General features: G+C 38.1%; 1 protein-coding gene across 1 annotated transcript in view; it reads left to right on the top strand.

Moving 5' to 3' along the window:
* LOC127644756 (fibronectin type III domain-containing protein 3B-like) overlaps positions 1-22,961 on the top strand; it is a 270,087-nt gene that overhangs the window by 135,592 nt on the left and 111,534 nt on the right. Inside the window, exons 4-5 of the mRNA XM_052128122.1 lie at positions 11,649-11,725; positions 17,166-17,397. Coding sequence (XP_051984082.1) covers positions 11,649-11,725; positions 17,166-17,397 — 309 coding nt within the window. The remainder of the gene's footprint in view (positions 1-11,648; positions 11,726-17,165; positions 17,398-22,961) is intronic.

The raw sequence follows: 22,961 nt of genomic DNA, 5'->3' as shown, positions 1-22,961 counted from the left end.
CTGGATGCCTGCTATGAGAACGCGTTGTGCCATGAGTGTGTGTGTGTGTGTTTCATTTGGCTGTGGAGCTGCAGGAATGCTGGTGTTTGCTAAGTGGAGAAGGCTACAGAGACTGTCCAAACACATGTCTGTTTGCCAGCTGGGAGCATATTACTGTCTCTGTGCTGGGAGCCTCAGTGGCTGGCCCCTGAATGGAGTCACTTGTGCAGGGAGAGAGAGCAGAGGACCAGAGTCGTGCAGGACAGGGGTGCACTAAGATCGGAAGGACAACAGCGCTTAGTGCCACTGCCTTCATGGGTATTCTGGAAGCTCTACAGGAAGACACTGTTACTCCATCTGAAAACTAGAAGCCTATTATCAGCTGGACAGCCTTCCGATGCTGCTCATATTCCTGTAGATTTGTCAGAGTGCATGTTGGGTTATGTTTATATGTTCTGTAGAATGGGTTGTACAGTGTAGTTTACGTGTGTGCAATGCCTTTCCCATCTCTAACAGGTCTGATAAAAAGTACTGTGTGATTTACTGGCTTACATTTAAAGACATTCCTTTGAAGATTAACCAGCCATCCATCCAAATGTCCAGGAATTTCTAATCACATTTAAAATCTTCTTTCCCCTCTTTCCATGTGCCCATGTTGCTGATTCATGTAGACTGTAAAATCAGCATCTTGGCACCCCTGTCTTTTCAATCATTATGCAGATGTGATCTATGGCAATTGAAATTCTCTAGTGGAAAATAATAGTCTAGTGGAGTTATAATAGTCAACTCAGCCTGTTTCTCTGCAGCCAATTGCAAGAATCCCCTTAAAATAAGAAAATACTTAGTGACAATACCCTTACGATTATAACATTATTAAGATTCCATCTTATGCTTTGATAATGTATGTATTATACAGAACTGCTGTGATCTGTGTTCAGTTCAGTTCATGCGCACCACTGACGTGCGCTGACATCATTATATTTAAAGCACTCCAGATTAACTTTAGTAGCACATTTGCGTAATTCCAAATGTGTTTGACGATTACAAGTATGTATAAACATATATAAAGTGACCCCCATGGCACTGGAGTTGCATGGAGTGAGGAGGAGATTAGAGCATTTCACCATGTATGGAAGGAGCGCAAAGCTGTTGTCATTGTCACCTGTGCTGGTAACACACTGTCCTCCTTCAAAATAATAGGCTTCATAAAATAATTAGGTTTCCTTCAAATAAAGCATTGACTGTATACAGGGTTTCTGCAGATTTTAAAAAGGTCTTAAAAATTCTTAATTCGCCCTTCCACAAATTAAGGCCTTAAAACGGTCTTAAATCAGAGCAACAAGTCTTTGGTAAGGTCATGGCATTAAATGCTGTATGAGGGATTGTTTTCTCGTTGCGGAATTGTTTTCTTGTTGCATTTAAGTAGGGTGACCAGACATCCCATTTTGAAGAGGTGTGTCCCGGTGTCCCGACATTTTTCTACATTTTGAAAATTATGTCCTGATTTCAGCTGGTAGGCTCACTGATTTTTTTCTACTTACATTTGATGTACTCATTTTCCTTCTCGCTATTGCCTTTGGTATCGCTTGCAGAGAAGAGAAGCAATTTCAAAGTGTTGCACATTGATTTGATGATACTTTCATTGTAGTCTTACTGCAAATCTGCTGAAATGTACCTGGATAACATGGCAATGCCGTCATATGCTTGGCGTGCACTCTTTGTCATCCTGTTAGTCAGCACAAGTAGAAATGCACCAATAAAAAAATTGTTTTCAAAAAAGAGCTGAAAGAAGCTGATGCTCAGGACAAAGTAGGGATTATTGAACAATTATTACACAGTCATTGATCATTGAGAAAGCAACATTAGAAACCGAGGGAATGTAAGCTTCTTAACAGTATCATGTGTGTAAATTCAGTTACTTTTTTGTATGTGGAATATATGAGAGGATGTGTTATGTCAAATGGCTTCTTTGGGCCAGTACTAAATAAAAACAAATGCAATTTTTATGATCCCTCATTTTAAAAAATGACACACACACACACACACACATTGACTCCTTACATTTTCTTTAGTTGGTCTTAAAAAGGTCTTAAAATGTCTCAAATGTAGCTTCATAAAACCTGCAGAAACCCTGGTATAGCAATTCGGCATGCTCAATTATTACAGAAATATATTACTATTATATATTACTGTTAGGTATGGGAATATAATAATGTTGATAATAAGAACTAACAATAATATTTTAAAGCATGGATCTTAAAACAGAGTAACTGTTTCTATTAGCAGTAAAACAAAAAATGGCCAAAACAGAACTTCATTTTGGTCTAAAGGAACCATTTACTAATTTGTAAGTCTAACAACTTGCTTAACATGAGAGCTACTGTTTAATGTAATTGAATGTTTTTTGTTCTTTTAGAATCAATATCTAAGCAGTGGCAACAGTAATTTTATTTATTTTTTGGTTCAAATTGTGCAGCCCTGTAATTCAAAAAAGTTGTCAAAAAACAGAATTTTTTGCAAAATAATTGTGATTATAATTTTCACCATTATCATGCAGCCCTAGACTATTCTGACCGCAACCTCGTATTAGAGTTGGGTACTTGACACAAGGTCAGATGGGGACTTGAGTATGTTCTCAAGTCCAACTAAATAATTTATAATTAATAATTTAATTTAATAATAAAATAATTTTCAAATATTGTTATAATGGCTTAGTGTTAACTTTACATTTGCAATTTGACTTGAGATTCATTAACAGATTCACTTCCCGGTCTCGGCTGTTGTGGACTTGACTCAGACTTAACTGGTTAAAGACCAAGGCCCAGTTCCAAGAAAACCCTTAAGTTAAGAAAATACTTAGTTATAATTAATTGTAAGTGGATTGTCACTATGTGTTTTCTTAAGAGGTTTCTTGCAAACAGAAGTTGGTCTTGACACAGATAAAAGTATATTAAATTTGATTTTACAGTTAACTCTTTGAATGTAATTACTATGCTATTTTGCCAGATACTATGATTATCATGTTTAAGAGATTAGTAAGAAAAGACTATCGTATCAGCCTTATATACAGTTGTTTCCTGATACAGTTTTCAGTTTACACATTACCAAATTGACAGGCACTTATTATGTCCATATCTCTATGAAGATCCCATATGGAAAACTAATGGGACATCTATCATTCATCCGTCTGTTCAAGCACAAATGCTCGACCAGAATTAGAGTATACTTCATAGAGCATACAGTACTTCAAAGGCACAGACCGCTTTAGGTATGAGAATTTATAAATTGAGAATATGGTTCAGAGCTTAGACATGCTTCAGATGCTCAGTGGAGAAGAGATGAAGAGGAGATGAGCTGGTGGCTTACAGTTCAGAAGAGTGAGTGGCAGAAAGAAAGCAGCCAGTGTGTACTGAGTGTAGACTTCACATGAGTGCTCTCTGTTTGTATGTGTGTGAGCCACCATGGAAAGCAGAGGCTGAAAAGGCATCCTCTGTGCACTCTGTATGCACACTAGCTAACACTCCACCAGGCCTGACCAGGGCTCCAGGCAGTTCTCTGCCTCAAACTCAATGCTTCATTAAAGCGTACCAACTCCCCTTGGTTCACATGTGTTCCCTGTTCTCCAGGAAGAAAGACAGGATGAATAACATACAGTATTTCACATTAAAGAACAGAGATTGCTCTTCCTCCCTGCATAGTAATGTGCTGGACACTCATTGACTCTTGAGAGTGTGTGTTCCTCATATTGTGCATACTATCAGCAGTCTGTACCTATGACATACCCTTACAAAATTACTGTGGCAGTACCATGGTCAGATGGTGATACCATGGTACTGTATAATTACCATATTCATTTACTATGACATTAACTTAATATCCCAAGGTACATGGTCACTGCTTTACATTATTTAAGTGATAATGGCAAAGAAGCACAGAAATGAGCGGGAAGTGTACCAAAAAAATTAAGAAGATGAATGACTTATTAAAGCTGCTCTACATATAATTTTTTGGTTAAAAATTGATTGAGTACATAAACAATCAGTGTTCAAAACCATGTCCCTACTTTTCCCCCGATTCACTACGGTAAGCCTATAAAAATAATTTGTATTTTGAGCTGTTGGGTTCGATTTGGAGCAAAATTGCAGGCTTATGACATTCATCCTTGTGTCATTACATAATTTCCGCACACACAGGAAAGAAGTGCTGGCTGTCTCATGTTCCGGCTGGAGAAACTAACTTCGCTGTTCAACTCAGTTCAGCATCAGTTTAGGACAGCATTATTGCAGTCTAAATGGATGTTTATCTGTTTGGCGAAGTTGTTTACATGCTATAATGCTTGGATATGTTTTCTAGTAGGGTTGTTGAAGCTTATATTGCTTGTCATGCTTTTATGAATCAAACATTACTCGTGTGTTAACCAATCACGATGTATCTATGTTGTACGGTGAAGTTACTGTGACATGTTTAATATATATCACTTCTGAAATTGACTTTTTGTAATTGTTATATTGCATATTTAAGCATATTATTTTTAAGTTTAATAAAGTATATTTTATCCCCATCATAATTTAATCCTTAGTTAATTTTTTTTTGTTTTACGTGTTATTGTGTGCATTGCGTAGACATGCTATTATAAAAATATAAAAATAAAAAAAGTTTCTATTGAACTCGTATCAGCTATATCACGAGTTGAACCTCTTAAATTGAAAGTTGTGGTCCAATTCAAACAATAATAGTAGATATAAACATTTGAATAATCATATTAAGATCTACTGGTGGTGGCTGAGGAGAGTCCCTTGTTCTCTATTGAAAAGTGCTTTGAGTGTAGTGTCAGAAAAGCATTCATTCAGATATGTAAATAAGAGTGTTGTTTATCTTCATCAAAGCAAGAACTGTTTCCGTTTCAAATGTTTAATCAAATAATATAATATCAACATAAAAATATCACGTTATGACTCTGGCTCCTGTCATGATCACACACAGTCGATGTCATGGTAAACTCAAATTGGTAGATTTATCCGCCAGAAGAGCAGTGCCAGAACTCGACTGACTTAATGTGTTAATCTATAACTTGCTTGCGATTTTAGGTTTTAACCACAGCTAGAGAGCACAAAGTTACATGCAGCTTTAAGGAGTGTTGTTAGTCAAAATAAAATGCAGAGTTCAGCAGTTTTTGGTTGACATTCAATGTCGTAACTTGACATTGTATTATTTCTGATATACATTCACCTGTGACCACATATCAGTTGAATTCTGCTGGCCTATTTATAAAGTTTGAAATAATGTGAAGCAGTTATTTTTGCACTGATGGAAGACATCGATTTGTTATAAATTATCATAGTTTTTGGTTTGCATCCATGAAGTTCTAAATAAAAAAATAAATGAATCAAGTTGAGATGCAGTTCTGATTTAAATCAATGGATTATCCAAAAATAGCCATTGCGACATACTTTAACATATAAACCCCTATTTCTGTTAGCGTAGGCAATACCAAAGCACATACTGATGTCCAATGGTGACCGTCTCGCCTCTTCAGACACTGTTGGCATTACCATCTTGGCTAAGGTTTGTAGTCAAACCTCAAGAAGAAAACCTGCTTAGTACTATTTTGATATTTTTTCCACCATTAGTCAGCTAATATTCCTTTATAAAGGAACTCTGGCATGGCTTACAAATAGAGAAAATTGTATAATTTATTACAACTTTCACAGACATATTTTATTTTATTTATTTGTTCAAGATGTTCAAGCACAGACACACACTCACAGGTACACACATCGCAGAACAGTTGTAATGATCACAAAATCTTCCCTGCAATCAGTATGAATAATTAATCTGAAGAAGCCACAAACTCTTCCATTCCTGTTTTAGCTGGTCACCCAGCTGGTCTCTTAGCCTGACCAGCTGAAAAGTGCCCGAAACCCCTAAAACCAGCCAGGAGACCAGCTAGGACCAGTGAACCCATCTTAGGCTGGCTTAAACTGTTTTACAGCAGGGTTGTGCCTGCTGTTTGATCACTTATGATGATGATCCTTGTACATTTGTGTTATCTGTGTTTGTGTGCATGTATGTGAGTGGGTGGTGTACACAGGATAGACCTTGATTTTTGACAGTAGTAATGTGAAGATGGATAAACACAAAACGTACACCTAAAGCAAATCCACCCACGTTCACTCTTATGCAAATATACACACCATACACACAACACACACACACACACACACACAGATTATTACTGGCAAACACCCACTTGTTCGACTTTGCTCTGACTGACAGGCTGTTTGTGTTTATCATCACAGACTAATGGGTTTGTTCTACATGCAAGGTCACCGTTCCCGACTAGGGCCACAAACACAGGACCCTTGTTGTGCAGCACACTCTCATACACACGTATACAGACAGATTTCCAATAAGGACTCCTCCTCTATCCTCACCAGTTAACCAAGAAAGGCCCTTTGAAGTCAGCTGGAGTCTAGCTGTTACTGAGGCCTAGTCCACACTAATACGTTTGAAAACGCATCCTTTTCTTTCTGTTTTGGCCTTCCGTCCACACTGAGATGCCGTTTTTATCTGCACAAAATTAGCTCTTTGAAAACGCACTCCAAAGTGGATACATTTGAAAATGCCGTTTTGGCGTTGTAGTGTGGACAGTGAAAACGTATGCTTTGGAAAACAATGATTTTTAGTCATGTGATCTATACCATCAAAACAATCAAGATGGTGGCCTGTGTTATAGCGGCACTGTTGTGCCTGATACTCCCTTTGATAGCGTTGTTAAAAAATAAATGTTACTTTGTACAACCTTCACATTGCATTCCTTCAAAGGCGAAGGGAAGGTGTCTGGCAACGGAACACGAGGACAATTGCGTTTCAGACCGTACATGCAGCGTGGATGTGCAGTGACACAATTTCCACATGTGCAGTGACACAATTTAAGCATTTTCATATGTTTCAGTGTGGACGAGCAACTTTTGGAAAATGCTTGAAAACGTTAGTGAGGACGGAGAGCGTTTTGAAACGAAAACGTAGTTTTCAAATGTATCTGGATTAATGTAGACTAACCTGAAACTAAGGGCTTCTGTTACTCCAACACTTTCCCTCTTTCCCCCTCCTGAAAAGATTTTGCCTTGTTTTTAACTTGCTTTCAAGTTGTTGTTGTATTAGATTTTCAACTGAGAGAAAACTTTGATCAATCATGAACTTCATTTGAAGGATCTTTCTTTTACTTCAAAGTTTACCTCAGTTTTGTTGTCTTGATTATTATATCTGTTTAATATAGAGCAAATTAACTTTATAGTTTTGACCCTGTTGTTATTATTTATTTGTTTCTCAATGTGCCTAGATTGAAGATTCCCTGTGAAATTTACAGCATTACAGAATTTCTTTCTTATATAAGCAAAACATTATATGGACATTATAACAGAAATGTACCCGAATTAATAAAAAAAATTCGTAAATTGTATCGACATTTTAATCATTTAGAATTGAGAGCTTGTGAATTGTATTAAATCAAACTGTAATATACCCTGCAATACATTACGCAGCATTTTTGCTTTCAGTGTGGACATACACATTACATTTTGTTCTTGGTTGAGACCTTTTAGTAACAATGTTTTTGGGTTGAAATGCTCTCATTGTATAGGTGTAACATTCATCTTGTTCCTCTTAGTCCAGTGCCTCTTCCGTGAAAAACGTTACACTTGAGCAGTTGTGGAGGCCTTTGGGAGCTAATGAAGAATCTGTAAAATTAATTACAGTCCATACTGTGATTTATACTAGCCAAAGCATTGCAGACTAACTGCTGCTGTCTCAGGGGCAGCCGATGTCTTTACCAGGCTTTTACTCATACCTCCGTTCCTGTTAGAGAGTGTGATGCAGAAACAGAGAGGGAGACCGCAGTGGAAAGGTCAACAGCGCAATTTGGATTTGCTGTGGATTTGAATACATTTCTTTCAGTGAATAAAAAAATTGACTTATGAGAGAGTTTTGTCTCTGGTTTATGTTTTCCAATCTACTAGGTGCTTTTAGCCTGGATGGTTCTAACTTGGAGCTGCTGAAATGGGATAATGCAGCACATGTTTAGCTGCCGATGCTCCACACTTATTTCAACTGTTTATTGGACTATTAATCAGCTTGGCCAATATATCTGTCTAGCACAAACAAAGTCTAGTATAGAAATTAAAGTCATTTTTGGAAAAATAGCAGCACCAAACTGAAATAATGAGTGTTTCCAAACATATGGAAGCCCACAGAGGCCATGCATTATTCTTGTTTTGGGGTCACAACTTCTGTAAATATTCACTCTCCCTCATAGGGGTGGGCAAAATTAACAAATTTTTAATTGATGATTCTTATATCACGATATGACAAATTTGATGTCACGATAATGATATACTACAGTATATGGTGCAAAAGCTTATGCACCATACCTCCCGCCACCACCCCTGGAAAATATCTTCCTTTCTTATTGTTCCAGGATAAGTCAGAACAATAATGGGGAAAGAGGGCAACCATGTGGGGTGCCCCTATCCAGAGTAAAATAATCTGAAATGAATCCATTTGTTTGTACCTCAGCAACCAGGTGTCTATAAAGGTGTCTATCCAATAAAAGTATTCCCGAACCCATATATTTCCAAAATCTTAAAAAGATTATCCCATTCTACCATATCTAATACCTCACACATTTTACACTATGACTATTGCCCCTAAATCTACAAGGTATCACTATAAACTCCCTAGGGGTCTTTTACCCAAAGTGTGGGGTAAACCTCGCCACCTTTAAAAAAAAAATAAAATTTAAACAACCTTCTGTAATTATTTCTTTTCACAAATGATTCTGCTATATCAGTATTTCATATAAAGACATTTATTTTTTCAATCTTGATTTTGTTTTTGATTTTTCAATCTCAAATTTTCCTTAAGGTGTGCCTTTTTCCCCCATTGCACCCTATATGTGTTTATAAATGTTTAAATATTGATAATAAAGTTGATTCTGTGTCAGTTTGACACATTTTTGTAATTTAGCACATTATCGTTATTTTAATTTACTTAAATAATATGGCATTTTCGAGTAAAACTGACTAAAACTAATGAATATGACAAACAAAATATTGACTATTGATTTAAAAGGACTTTTCCTTTAAAAGACAACTGAAAAATTTAGCGTATTTAGGGGTTTCAATGAAAGTTCGCTAACTGGTTATTTTAGCGGTGTTGTGTTATGCTATTAGCTTAGCTGTACTGTGTTTACAATAATTGTGCCGGCAAGTTGCGCATGCACGGTAAATTGCCCCGGAAGGGTCTCTTTAGGACATCCCGTGAACTTTCGTCACAATAGCAACCAACACCAGTGATTGGTGATCTGGGTCAACACTAATAAAAACGGTTTCATCGATGTATGAACGTCAGCGCGTTCCACAGTGCACAAACAAACAGTAATCATTTAAAGTGCCCAGATTCTTACACCAATATATGTAGCGAATTTGGTATGATAAATGTTCACTGTACGGGTGTCGTGTAAATTACCATTATTTGTAAGGGACACCGTATGTGTGAGCTAGGAATTAAATTAAATGGTCCTATTTCTACACTCACCTAAAGGATTATTAGGAACACCATACTAATACTGTGTTTGACCCCCTTTCGCCTTCAGAACTGCCTTAATTCTACGTGGCATTGATTCAACAAGATGGGTAAATGGTGGCCATAAAGGGATGGACATGGTCAGAAACAATGCTCAGCTAGGCCGTGGCATTTAAACGATGCCCAATTGGCACTAAGGGGCCTAAAGTGTGCCAAGAAAACATCCCCCACACCATTACACCACCACCACCAGCCTGCACAGTGGTAACAAGGCATGATGGATCCATGTTCTCATTCTGTTTACGCCAAATTCTGACTCTACCATCTGAATGTCTCAACAGAAATCGAGACTCATCAGACCAGGCAACATTTTTCCAGTCTTCAACTGTCCAATTTTGGTGAGCTCTTGCAAATTGTAGCCTCTTTTTCCTATTTGTAGTGGAGATGAGTGGTACCCGGTGGGGTCTTCTGCTGTTGTAGCCCATCCGCCTCAAGGTTGTGGCTTCACAAATGCTTTGCTGCATACCTCGGTTGTAACGAGTGGTTATTTCAGGCAAAGTTGCTCTTCTATCAGCTTGAATCAGTCGGCCCATTCTCCTCTGACTTCTAGCATCAACAAGGCATTTTCGCCCACAGGACTGCCGCATACTGGATGTTTTTCCCTTTTCACACCATTCTTTGTAAACCCTAGAAATGGTTGTGCATGAAAATCCCAGTAACTGAGCAGATTGTGTAATACTCAGACCGGCCCGTCTGGCACCAACAACCATGCCACGCTCAAAATGGCTTAAATCACCTTTCTTTCCCATTCTGACATTCAGTTTGGAGTTCAGGAGATTGTCTTGACCAGGACCACACCCCTAAATGCATTGAAGCAACTGCCATGTGATTGGTTGATTAGATAATTGCATTAATGAGAAATTGAACAGGTGTTCCTAATAATCCTTTAGGTGAGTGTACATTACTATGCAAGGAAATTTATAATGGAATCAGTCACATTTGACAACCGTTATAATTTAGATAAATGACAAATAACTAGATTATTAGTCTGAATAAAATTCTCCACCATTAATATATATGGGAAATTATAGACAGTTTGTCTATAATTTAATGAAGAAAAGTCTGCCATTTCTTATGGGGGAAAGATTAATCAATCAATTTTTCTGAATTCTTTGCTCTAGCCTCCCCCCAAAAATGCAATCTTACACGGAAGGTCAAAACTTGAAAAAGATGCATTTTCAGGCCTGATGCGTTTTCATATTTATCCGGATTAATGTGGATTTAGCCTTAGCCTCAGTCAGCATTTACTTTCATTGTATGAAAAAACGACTTCCATATGACTAAACATAACAGCAGTCAATGAAGAGTGGAAAATGAGACATAGTTAGTGACATTAAAGCCTCAGAATGGGGCTTAAGAAATTTCAGGAAAGTAGTCATTCAGGAGAATGACAAACAGGTGTCATGAACACAACCATCAGCAAGAGAGTGAAAGCGAGCGAGGATATGGAGAATGAGTGTGCAGTAAATAAGGCTTGATGAGAGTTACTCAAAGCAATGGAAGAGTTTCCAAGCTGCTTGAATCTTTTCCAATCCTTCACAGCAGCCGTCTAGACTCTGCTTCCATTACCCACAGCCCTTAGTGCTATGTGCCAAGTGGGACGGCACTTTTTGGCCTCTTTTCTTTGTTTGTTTGCATGTTTTATCCATTGTTGGTTGGTATCCAGCAGTTCCAGCAGTAGCCTGACTTCATGGATGTATATGAGAAAGGGATGATTTCTGTTTGTTTAGCTCACTTTATTAGAAATATTCTTGCCAGTGCATAGTTTCTGGGTTCTCATCAGACACAAACATTTTAAGTATTTCCATTGGAGTTTACGTATTGTTTACACTAATTCTGGTCTTTGTTTGGCCTGAAGTGAGTGTAATGTACTGTATGTGTTTAGGTTCAATAACAAAGTGAGATGCTTCAGAATAGCCATGAAAATAAATGTTATTGATTGGCAGAATGTTGGAACTATTGAAACCTGCCAGTATACTACACTGCATTGAGTATTTGATCATGTGTTTTCTTTCCTGTACATTCAGGACCTGCAGAAGTTCCGATGATGTCACCGAATGGATCCATCCCACCCATCCATGTACCTCCTGGCTACATTTCCCAGGTGAGTGCTGAGACTGTGGGATGTATGTGCTTATTTGTTTAAAATAAACACATACACATTGTAAAAAAATTATTTTGCATAATGATGTAAGAGCATGCGCAGCAAAGGAAAATCTGTATATTTAATCACTTTAATAGATTGAGACTGTATCATAGTCCTTTCTTGTCCTCATAGTATTTGTGTGTGAACATATGTAAATAGTTTTATAGATATGCATGAAAGAGGATATTCAGGGACCCTTCAGGCCTTCCATTGAAATGCATTCTCAAATTCAATGCTATTCTCAATACCATGGAGATGTAATGTCTATGGACAGAATTTGTGGCATACTGTCGATTACCACAGAAATAATTTTGACTTTTCAGTTTCTAATAAGCTGGTTACGATAATACACTTACTTAAGCTTAAGACAGTATGCCACACATTCTCACCATAGATTTGAAGGCCGTAAGGTCTGCATTCACATACTTGTGTAAAGTGTGTTTCTGGACCAAGTTGTCCAGTAAAACCACTGAATATTCCTTATGTGCTAGTATACTGTATGTGTGTGTTTATGTGCATATTCCTAAGGCTTCAAATGTCAATGTCAGGTGTTTTGGCATCACTTTCATCTGTTGACATACAGGTGAAACTCGAAAAATTAGAATATCGTGCAAAAGTTCATTAATTTCAGTAATTCAACTTAAAAGGTGAAACTAATATATTATATAGACTCATTACAAGCAAAGTAAGATATTTCAAGGCTTTATTTGATATAATTTTGATGATTATGGCTTACAGCTTATGAAAACCCCAAATTCAAAATCTCAGAAAATTAGAATATTGTGAAAAGGTTCAGTATTGTAGGCTCAAAGTGTCACACTCTAATCAGCTAAACACCTGCAAAGGGTTCCTGAGCCTTTAAATGGTCTCTCAGTCTGGTTCAGTTGAATTCACAATCATGGGGAAGACTGCTGACCTGACAGTTGTGCAGAAAACCATCATTGACACCCTCCACAAGGAGGGAAAGCCTCAAAAGGTAATTGCAAAAGAAGTTGGATGTTCTCAAAGTGCTGTAACAAAGCACATTAATAGAAAGTTAAGTGGAAGGGAAAAGTGTGGAAGAAAAAGGTGCACAAGCAGCAGGGATGACCGTAGCCTGGAGAGGATTGTCAGGAAAAGGCCATTCAAATGTGTGGGGGAGCTTCACAAGGAGTGGACTGAGGCTGGAGTTACTGCATCAAGAGCCACCACACACAGACGGGTCCTGGACATGGGCTTCAAATGTCAAACGTCTTACCTGGGCTAAAGAAAAAAAGAACTGGTCTGTTGCTCAGTGGTCCAAAGTCCTCTTTTCTGATGAGAGCAAATTTTGCATCTCATTTGGAAACCAAGGTCCCAGAGTCTGGAGGAAGAATGGAGAGGCACACAATCCAAGATGCTTGAAGTCCAGTGTGAAGTTTCCACAGTCTGTGTTGGTTTGGGGAGCCATGTCATCGGCTGGTGTTGGTCCACTGTGCTTTATTAAGTCCAGAGTCAATGCAGCCGTCTACCGGGACATTTTAGAGCACTTCATGCTTCCTTCAGCAGACAAGCTTTATGGAGATGCTGACTTCATTTTCCAGCAGGACTTGGCACCTGCCCACACTGCCAAAAGTACCAAAACCTGGTTCAATGACCATGGTATTACTGTGCTTGATTGGCCAGCAAACTCGCCTGACCTGAACCCCATAGAGAATCTATGGGGCATTGCTAAGAGAAAGATGAGAGACATGAGACCAAACAATGCAGAAGAGCTGAAGGCCGCTATTGAAGCATCTTGGTCTTCCATAACACCTCAGCAGTGCCACAGGCTGATAGCATCCATGCCACGCGCATTGAGGCAGTAATTAATGCAAAAGGGGCCCAAACCAAGTACTGAGTACATATGCATGATTATACTTTTCAGAGGGCCGACATTTCTGTATTTAAAATCCTTTTTTTATTGATTTCATGTAATATTCTAATTTTCTGAGATTCTGAATTTGGGGTTTTCATAAGCTGTAAGCCATAATCATCAAAATTATATCAAATAAAGGCTTGAAATATCTTACTTTGCTTGTAATGAGTCTATATAATATATTAGTTTGACCTTTTAAGTTGAATTACTGAAATTAATGAACTTTTGCACGATATTCTAATTTTTGAGTTTCACCTGTATAAAAATGCATTTAATAATGCCCAGAGGATTGACTACCACATATTCTTTCACATCTGTAAGTGAAACTTGTGGTCTGTCCAGAATCACGTATAGCTCAGCATAATGATCCATTAGGCATTGTATAATAAGCTGTCATCACACCAAAACGCTCAGTGATTCCTATCTAATATGGGATGAGTAATCAACATGAAGTAAATGCTGATCTGGAATTATCTTCCCAAACCTTAATCCTTATCTCACTCATTATCGGCCAGACATGAAAGCAGATCCTGACCAGTACTTATTTGAGAGATACAATCAGCACGACTGCAGGTCTGGGCCGGGAGCCTGCTAGTCACATTAGATCTTCATTTATAGTTCCACAAACTGGATGACCAAAATAATCTTGCTAGTAAAGAAGCCAAATTGCAACACAAATCACCAGCATCCCATGTTGGGTACCAGCATTCAAAACAACAGCATTTAATGGTGAGCAGATATGACAGTCTTTGCAACAGGCATGACTTCCAAGCAATGTTGTTTGAATCAAATGGTGCCATGCTGTTATTACAGGGAGTTTATTCCCAGAGCAACATGGGTTTTCTCAAAATGCTTTGCTCAATGGCTTGCTCCTTTCAGGGATTAAACATCATGATTAATAGCCATACACCTCAACATTAAAATAGACATAAACCTCAAGATTATAAAATGAAAATAGCTGTTAGAATATCCTAGAGGACCAAGCAAAGATTCTGCCAGTCTTTGATAGAGGCATGACTTCCACACAGTGTTTTTGAATCAAATGGTGCCATGCACTTATTACAGGGAATTTCTTCAAAGAGCAACATGGGTTTGCTAAACATGCTTTGTGCAATGGCTTGCTCCTTGCAGGGATTGAACGTCATGATTAATAGCCATACACCTCAACACTAAAATAGCCATACACCTCAACATTAAAAGATGCAAATACGTGTTAGAATGTCCTAGAGGACCAAGCAAAGATGCAAATGCTGGTTAAAATGTCATGGCGGGCCAAGCAAAGTTGGGGAGATTTCGACCCTACCTAAGAGTGTAACTAATGTCGAATAAAGGTTGTTATGTGCTAATGCTGTTTCCCAGAAAGATAGACAAGAAAGAACACAAACAGATTAGGTTTCCTAACCTTTACTGCACTCTGTACTTTCATTAGGAAAACAGAAAGCGAGCAGAGTGTTTTAAAGTGGGGTCCAGGGACCCCCAAGGGTTCACAAGAGGGCACTTTAACTCAATGCAAATGAAAGAGATACACTGTCAAAGTTATCTCAATGCAAATATTTTTCTGATTAAAATTATTTGTTTTTCGGCTTTAGGACAATGACAAGATAAAGCAAATTATGTATTTTTTTTAAAAAAGAACATGTTGTCTATATGAAATCACACTTAATAATTGTCTCACACAGTAAAATTAGTCTACCCCTAATATTTGGGGTCCATAGCATCAAAAAGTTTGAAAACCCCTGGTCTAAGGCCATTAGACATCTCAGTCCTGCAGTATTCGAAGGAATCCACTGATTGTCCCAAAATCATTGTATGGGTGTTTAAATTAGACCAGTGCCAGCTGGGAGCAGGAAGCAATTCCTTTAATGTCCAGACAAAAGTATCCTCCATAATTGTTTCTAGTACTGCAGAAGTGAGCCTTCCAGAAGCGGAAACAGGGTTTTTTTGTGTTTGTGATTAACAGGGTAATGAGGCTTTTGTTTTGTATGAATTGACAAAAACAATTAAAACGCACTCTCATTATTCCAAGTAAAATGGGTAAGCTTAGATGTTGTTTTGTGGAGTGGAATTAATCAATTTCCCTAGTCTTTTGGCATGGTTTCAAAATGAGGGGGCACTTTTGTACATGTATTTGGCTGATGCTACTCCAGAGGTTCTAGTGTTCGCTATCTGCATCATGATTTAAGTTGATTTGAGTTGGCTAGCCCTGCCCATTGCTTTGTTATGCATACAAAATAATTTTCTATGAAATACTAGAAGAACAGTTCAAATTTGATTCCAGTCCCGGACATTTTGGCATTAAATAAATTGAATGTCTGGCCCATGTACCAGTACGAAAGTGAGTACAAAAGCTTTCTGCTTAACTTATGATGTCTGAAACCCGTTGTCAACAGCTTACATTTACAACACATAGTTAAAATGTTAGTTTAAAGCTGGAGTGTGTAATTCCTGTTCCACTAGTGTCACCAAACGAATTTGCAAAAATATGGGCAGGTTTTCTCCCCTTTGACAGCCATTGGTCAAATGAAAAGTTTGTCCCGCCCCAGACGTGTGCCACTGGTTGGCCAGTGTTGTTATGTTGGGCTGTTTGGGATGCTGAAATGAATGTAGCAATTTCTTTTATAAAGCCAGAAAAAAAAAAAAAAGTCATTGTAAAAGTCTTTTACAATGTTTACATATTTTTGGACGAATCAACTTACTATTGACTTAGTTATAGATGTCTTTGTCCGTTAAACTAAGAGAAGAGAAAGTATTTTAACATCTAAAATAAAATAAGATTACTTTTAAAATCTACTACAATTTTTAAGGAGACCTTATTTGGAGACCAAGAGACCTTCTTTCCCCTTTTGGCTCGCATTCCACAACTTCAGTCTGTCTAATGTCTCTCATAGACATGTATGATGAAACGAAGGCTCTCTCAAAGTCTGAAGGCATAGCAAGACTTGATCTTGAGCCTTGATAATCACTCCTGACATCCTCTCTCACTCTGCTTTCTGCTGATTGATAGGCTTGTCAAACACAATCACATGTACACACACACTTGTATATACACTCAGGGTCAGCAAATCTAGCAGATGGTGTAGGTATGTCTTTATGTATCCTACTAAATACTGAGAAGAATGTCAAGATATTGTCCACTGAGTCTTCCCATTATACTTCTAGGTAGTTAACATGAAATTCTTTTGGAAAGTTGACATGTCCTGTTATGTGACATGCCATAATTGAGAGGCTGATTAATTGATAGGCTATGTGGAATATTTCATTTGATACAGTGCAAAAGCATTTAAAAAGAGATAGTGAAGACCAAATGTTGATTTAAAAATGGCAAAAAACTAGCCTTAGCACCAAAAATATACACTTTACATAATAAATTCATATACAGTTTTGCCTGAAATCTTGATGTTGACCAGAGAAGTTTGTGGATATGTTATGCATCAACTACCCATATGAGAAGCCATACTGGTGGATCTTAGCATTTTTGTTCCAAATTAATTTTCCCTCTTCATTCTGTTGTTCTCTCCAAAGGTGCTGGAAGACAACACAGGGGTCCGGAGAGTGGTGGTCACCCCTCAGTCTCCGGAATGTTATCCTCCCAGCTATTCCCCAGCCATCTCTCCCACTCATCACTTACCTCCATACATGGCTTCTCCACCCTTTATCCCCAACTCACACACAGCCTTCTACCCACCCGTCAGCCCTGGGGACATTCCACCCCACCAGTACTACCAGCATCATATCCCTCCAATGTACAATGAAGGTAAGAGTGCATATAATCACTGAATTATTCTGTGTGCTACAATAGTCACAATACCAAAATATCAGTAGTCGATACCACTACCAGTGAAATGTCACAATTCTCAATTCAATTCCACAGTAAAAACACAGCTTCATGTTTTTTTTTTTTTTTTTTTATTAATTATTCAAGTAAACAGTCAATAATAAAGAGAAAATAAATGAAGATTTGAAGGCTTTCTAATTTTCTTGTCAATATTATTGTTTGATAAGTTTTACACAATGGCCCATTAGGGTGGTTCAGTCAAAAATTCAGACCGTACTTGTGGCAAGAAAAGCTAGACGCAATGCAACAATTAGAACAGAACACCGTTGTCTCGAGACTTTTTAACTTGCAGTGCTTGAAGTGGAAGAAAAAAGTGCAGGTACTCTCAGTGTTAGTAGATTTTATTTTTGTAAATGATACTCAGAGACCGCTTTTGTTCACAACATAATTTTTATTTAAAAATAACTAAATAAATGTGGGGGTTACTATACAGCAGGGCTCTACTACTTTCTTCAGAGGCCAGATTATCCAGATGAAAACTCAATGGGGGCCAAACATTTTTCCATAGTCTTCTTATCCAACTCTTTCATTGTAACTAACATGTTAACATGAAAATCAAAACACTGTTAATAATGTGTGTTTCATATCTGCAAAGAATGCAAAAGAAGTGCTGCACAGGGTGTAAAATCTCGGTGCTCTTTGATTGCTTGGGATAATTAAGCTCAAAAACAAAAAATATTCCAAGGCACTCGAATTGTGTAGAAAAGTTAAAAAGCCTTTAGTAAATCTTTTATTAAAGCTTTTATAAGTAAAACTGGTGACAGATACACCTAGGCGTTGCGGCTTATGCCTTCGTCAGGGTGTGTGTAACAAACAAAATCACAGGTATGTTTTAAGTAGCAGTTAATTAATCAAATAGCAAACACCTGGTCACACTATGCAAGGCAACCTGAAAGGAGAAAAGTTCAAAAAATGGAATCATGTCTCACACAATATAAAGTTAATTAAAAAAAAAAAATTATATATATATATATATATATATATATACATACACACACATACATACATATATATATATACACACATATACATGCATATACATATACACACACATACATATAAAAAAAACATATATATATATATATACCGTAATTTCCGGACTATAAGCCGCAACTTTTTTCCCACGCTTTGAACCTCGCGGCTTATACAATGACGCGGCTAATATATGGATTTTTCCCGCTTTCAAATTTTATTAAAAAAAAAAAAAAAACATTGTGACGTGCTCAGTTTTTTGGCGGCGTGAAGCTTTCATTAGACCAATGAAATTGCCGAACGGGTTAAGGTCAAAACAACTTTTTTTGTTTACTGTTTAGATTAAATCGAGCGCGCTCAAACTTCCCATCATTCTGATTACGGTAGTAATTTTGTCACCGTCACCATGGCAAAGACATGGAGAAACGCATATGATGCTGCTTTCAAGTTGAAGGCGATTGATCTGGCTGTTGGAGAAGGAAATAGAGCTGCTGCACGGGAGCTTGGTCTTAATGAGTCGATGATAAGACGTTGGAAACAGCAGCGTGAGGAATTGACTCTAAACTAAAGCTGAGGCTATTCAACTCCGACACCGAAGGAGATGACTTCAGTGGTTTCAGTGCACAGGACGAGGAAGATAGTGACCAATGACTTGGTAGGCTACTGTTTACTGCAAATGTTTTATTACAAGCCGTGTGTGGCAGCGGGGGCGTGGTCAAGCGCCCGTCCGGGAGAGAAAAGCTGTAAGGGCGCTTACACCTGCGCTAAATTATGTCTAACACCGGTGTCTAATTTCAAGTGCCCTGATTCACGTGTCCTTCTTGGGAAAACTGTCACACGGGCACCAGTGTGACAGTTTTCAGCAGGGCACTTGACGTTCCAGGTAAGGCTTTTAATGGCCACAGCAATGTTTACAATCAATTTTATAAAGTTTCTCAATTCTTCTATGCGCCAACACTAGACTGACGTGTGTCACTCTCTCAGCTCTGTGGCTGCTGCCTTTTTATGCCGCTCTCCCTATGCTTACTGAAATTAGACACAGGTGTTAAGACATAATTTATAATTTTCTCTCCCGGACGGGCGCTTGACCACGCCCCCGCTGCCACACCGTGTTTCGTTAAAGCCTGAGTAAAGTTCATTTGTTTCAATGCACCGGTATGCACCTGCGGCTTATAGACAGGTGCGGCTTATTTATGTTCAAAATCATATTTTTTTTAAAAATCAGTGGGTGCGGCTTATATTCAGGTGCGCTCAATAGTCCGAAATTACGGTATATATATATATATATATATATATATATATATATATATTTGGGTGATTATATAATTAGGGGTACATTTCAAGTCCTTGGGTTGTATTTATCATTTTCCCTGAATATTCACTTCAAGCAATGATCACTTTTATATTTGGGCACATTTCTCTTTATTTCATGCAGAAAAGTAAACCAGTTCCATAAGTTAATTAGGAGAAAATGCATATGTTGTACTGGAAATTGCCATTTTTGTGCTGTCCAATTTGCTAAAAGTCAAGTTTTGCCTTTCAAATTAACACTGCAATATATATTTTTATATATTATTTTCATCATTATTTGTTAAAAATAATCATTAAAACAAGGCAAATGTATATTAAAAACTAATTCACTCATTTATATCTATTAAATTATTAACTTTGTGTGTGTCCAAGAAATCTTTGTCAACTGTGTTACCCATTGACAAACCCCCTATAAATCAGCAGTGGTTTGTTCCAAAGTCACATGTCCAACATCATGTGATGTCACATCCTAGAGATGGGCAGATCGAGGCTTCGTGAAGCAATGAAACAGTCGAAGCAAATGTGCCATTTTGTTTCGAGGCTTCGAATCAATCCGAAACCCGTCTCCACGGTGACACCTAGTGGTCACTTGCAGGTGTTGATCTGAAACAACCTTTACAAAGAGCTAATAAAAAAATGTGTTGGTTTTTTTTTTTTTTATTGTATTTTTGTAATATATGAAGCTTGTAACCTGTAGTCTCTTCACATTGCATAATGTGATTTTGGTCATGAAAAATGAATATTAATAAAAATAAATCAAGCCACAATGTCTCCCTTTCTTATAGATTTTTATTCAAAAATATTAATTTCTCTGCTGTTGAAGGACTCAGCCTACTTCTTTTTTACAGATAATTTCTCCAGCCTTTGAAAAAATTCTCTCACAAGGGACACTTGTTGCTGGCATACAAAGATATTTTTTAGCTAGGACATACAAATGAGGAAAGATTACTGCTCTCTCTTTCCAGTAAGTTAGAGGATCATGAGTTCTGGGCAAAACGCGTCGCTGAGGTATTTTTTCACTTCCACTGTGGCATCAGCTGTAGGATTGTGTATCATCTGGGTCTCACGGATACGATTGTCAAAATGTTCCCATAAACTGTCTTGTGTTTCAACTGGTGTTGATGATGGGCCTGATGTTGACATTTGTGGTTCTGAATTAAAAGAAACGGCAATTAGTAACAAATCATAAACTGACAACACATATGAAGTATAAATTTCATGAATTACATTACATAAGATAACATAGACTGAAACTCACCAGGAGTTGTGTTTGAACGCATCAGTGAAGCACACTCCAGTGTGATGTGCTTTTCAGCATCCAGGGCTTTGGCAGGATTTCCAAAAGCCACATTTTTAAACCTTGGGTCCAGCAGTGTAGCCAGTGCCAAGGCTCTAAAAGTCTCGTACCCTCCACATCTGGAGTGCAGACCTTCTTGTAGATGTGAGCCTATGAGCCAACACAAGAGAAAACCATATTAATTAAAATAATGACAACAATATGAGAGTTATGGCCAATTACACGTATGGTCATAGTGTCCTACCTAATTGTACAGTTGATTCCTGCGTTGCATTTCCTTTTTCTGTGCAAGCTTGTGCTGCAACATCCTGTACAATGGTATGAGCTTTGAAGCAGACACTCTCTGTTCCTCTGACATCTCTGTTGTTGCTAGTTTGAATGGTTGAAGAAGTGTCAATGACTGTTGAATAATGTCATACTCAAGACTTGTCAGGGAGCAGTATCACTGTTTAAATTGGCAAGTGCAGCAGCCACTGGCTCACGTTGCTCATACAAGCGTTGTAGCATGTCGAATGTGCTGTTCCATCTCGTTTCAACCTCCTGTATCATTTTCAGACTTGGTCTGCCCATCAAGCTCTGCATCTCCACAAGCTTGTCCTTTGCTTTGCAGCTGGATCTGAACAACCCCACTATCTTTCTGGCTTTCTGGCGAATTTCATTGATGACTGGGGTTTGATCCAGGGCCTTTTCACTATCAAATTCAAATTATGAGCAAAACATGGGACATGGCGAAGGTTGAGTAGCTGGGCACTTAGGATCATGTTGGATGCATTGTCAGTCACCATGCAGTGAACTTTGGAGGTTATTCCCCACTCAGCCATTAGCAAGGCTTTAGCCTCCATGAGATGCTGGGCTGTGTGGGTTTGGTAAAACCTCCTTACACCCAGTAAAACAGTTGCCATTGTTGCCTCTGGTGTTATGTAATGGCATGTTACACCAAGATATCCATCCATATTAATGGAAGACCACATGTCAGCCGTAAGGCTAACAAATTCCGCCTTTGTAGGTCCTCCATTGTCTTCTCCTTGGTTGTGTTGTACCTTTCAGCTGACCATTGTTTTAAGCACCTTCGGGATGGGAGGACATAGCTTGGATCAAGCTTGTTCACAAAGGCCCTGAAACCCTCATCCTCCACGATGGTGAAGGGCTGCAGATCCTTCACCACCATGTTCAGAAGAGCCTCATCCAATTCCCTCTGTCTGCCTTTTAAAGAGAAGATAAAACATACTTTCAGACAAATATATTGGAAAAATAGTAGCCTACCGTGAAAGTAGTCTACTGGTTCATTTGGAAACCTTCCTAAACAAAGTTATGTTATGAATATTTATGCTCAGTGTGCAGAGAAAGATAAAGTGCATTATAGAAATACAACAATTACAAAAAAACAAAATGATGTCTTGGCTGTAGATTGGGTACTCATATGTAGACATATAAAATGTATATTCACAAAGTATAATATTATATTGACAACATTTGTTTTTAAAGTGATTGGCAGTTGTGATTGGGATGTTAGGCATGTCTTAGTCCATGGCCTTTCTAAACAATGGCCCAACACTTAGTTATTATATTTCACTTATAATTAGCCTATATTTCAAACAATGCATACCTTGCTTAGATGGCCCAGCAGTGTCAGTAGCAGGCCTTGGTACAGGGGAACACTACCATCCTCTGCACCCTGCAGAATGGCAGGATGAATGCTCCTCAAATGGAGCATCATGGATGATGTATTGTTGCAGTAGGCTGAGCTGCCGATCACAATACACACATCTCACTTTATTTGGGGTTTCCAAATGGAAATGCTCCCACACCACAGATGTACGGCATCTCTTCTGTGGAGCCTCCATTTCTATCTATCTATCTATCTATCTATCTATCTATCTATCTATCTATCTATCTATCTATC

The sequence above is a fragment of the Xyrauchen texanus genome, chromosome 6, assembly GCF_025860055.1.
Source record: "Xyrauchen texanus isolate HMW12.3.18 chromosome 6, RBS_HiC_50CHRs, whole genome shotgun sequence".
Taxonomy (NCBI): Eukaryota; Metazoa; Chordata; class Actinopteri; order Cypriniformes; family Catostomidae; genus Xyrauchen; species Xyrauchen texanus.
Note: the sequence above shows the minus strand (reverse complement) of the source record. Positions and strands in the feature narration are given on the sequence as shown.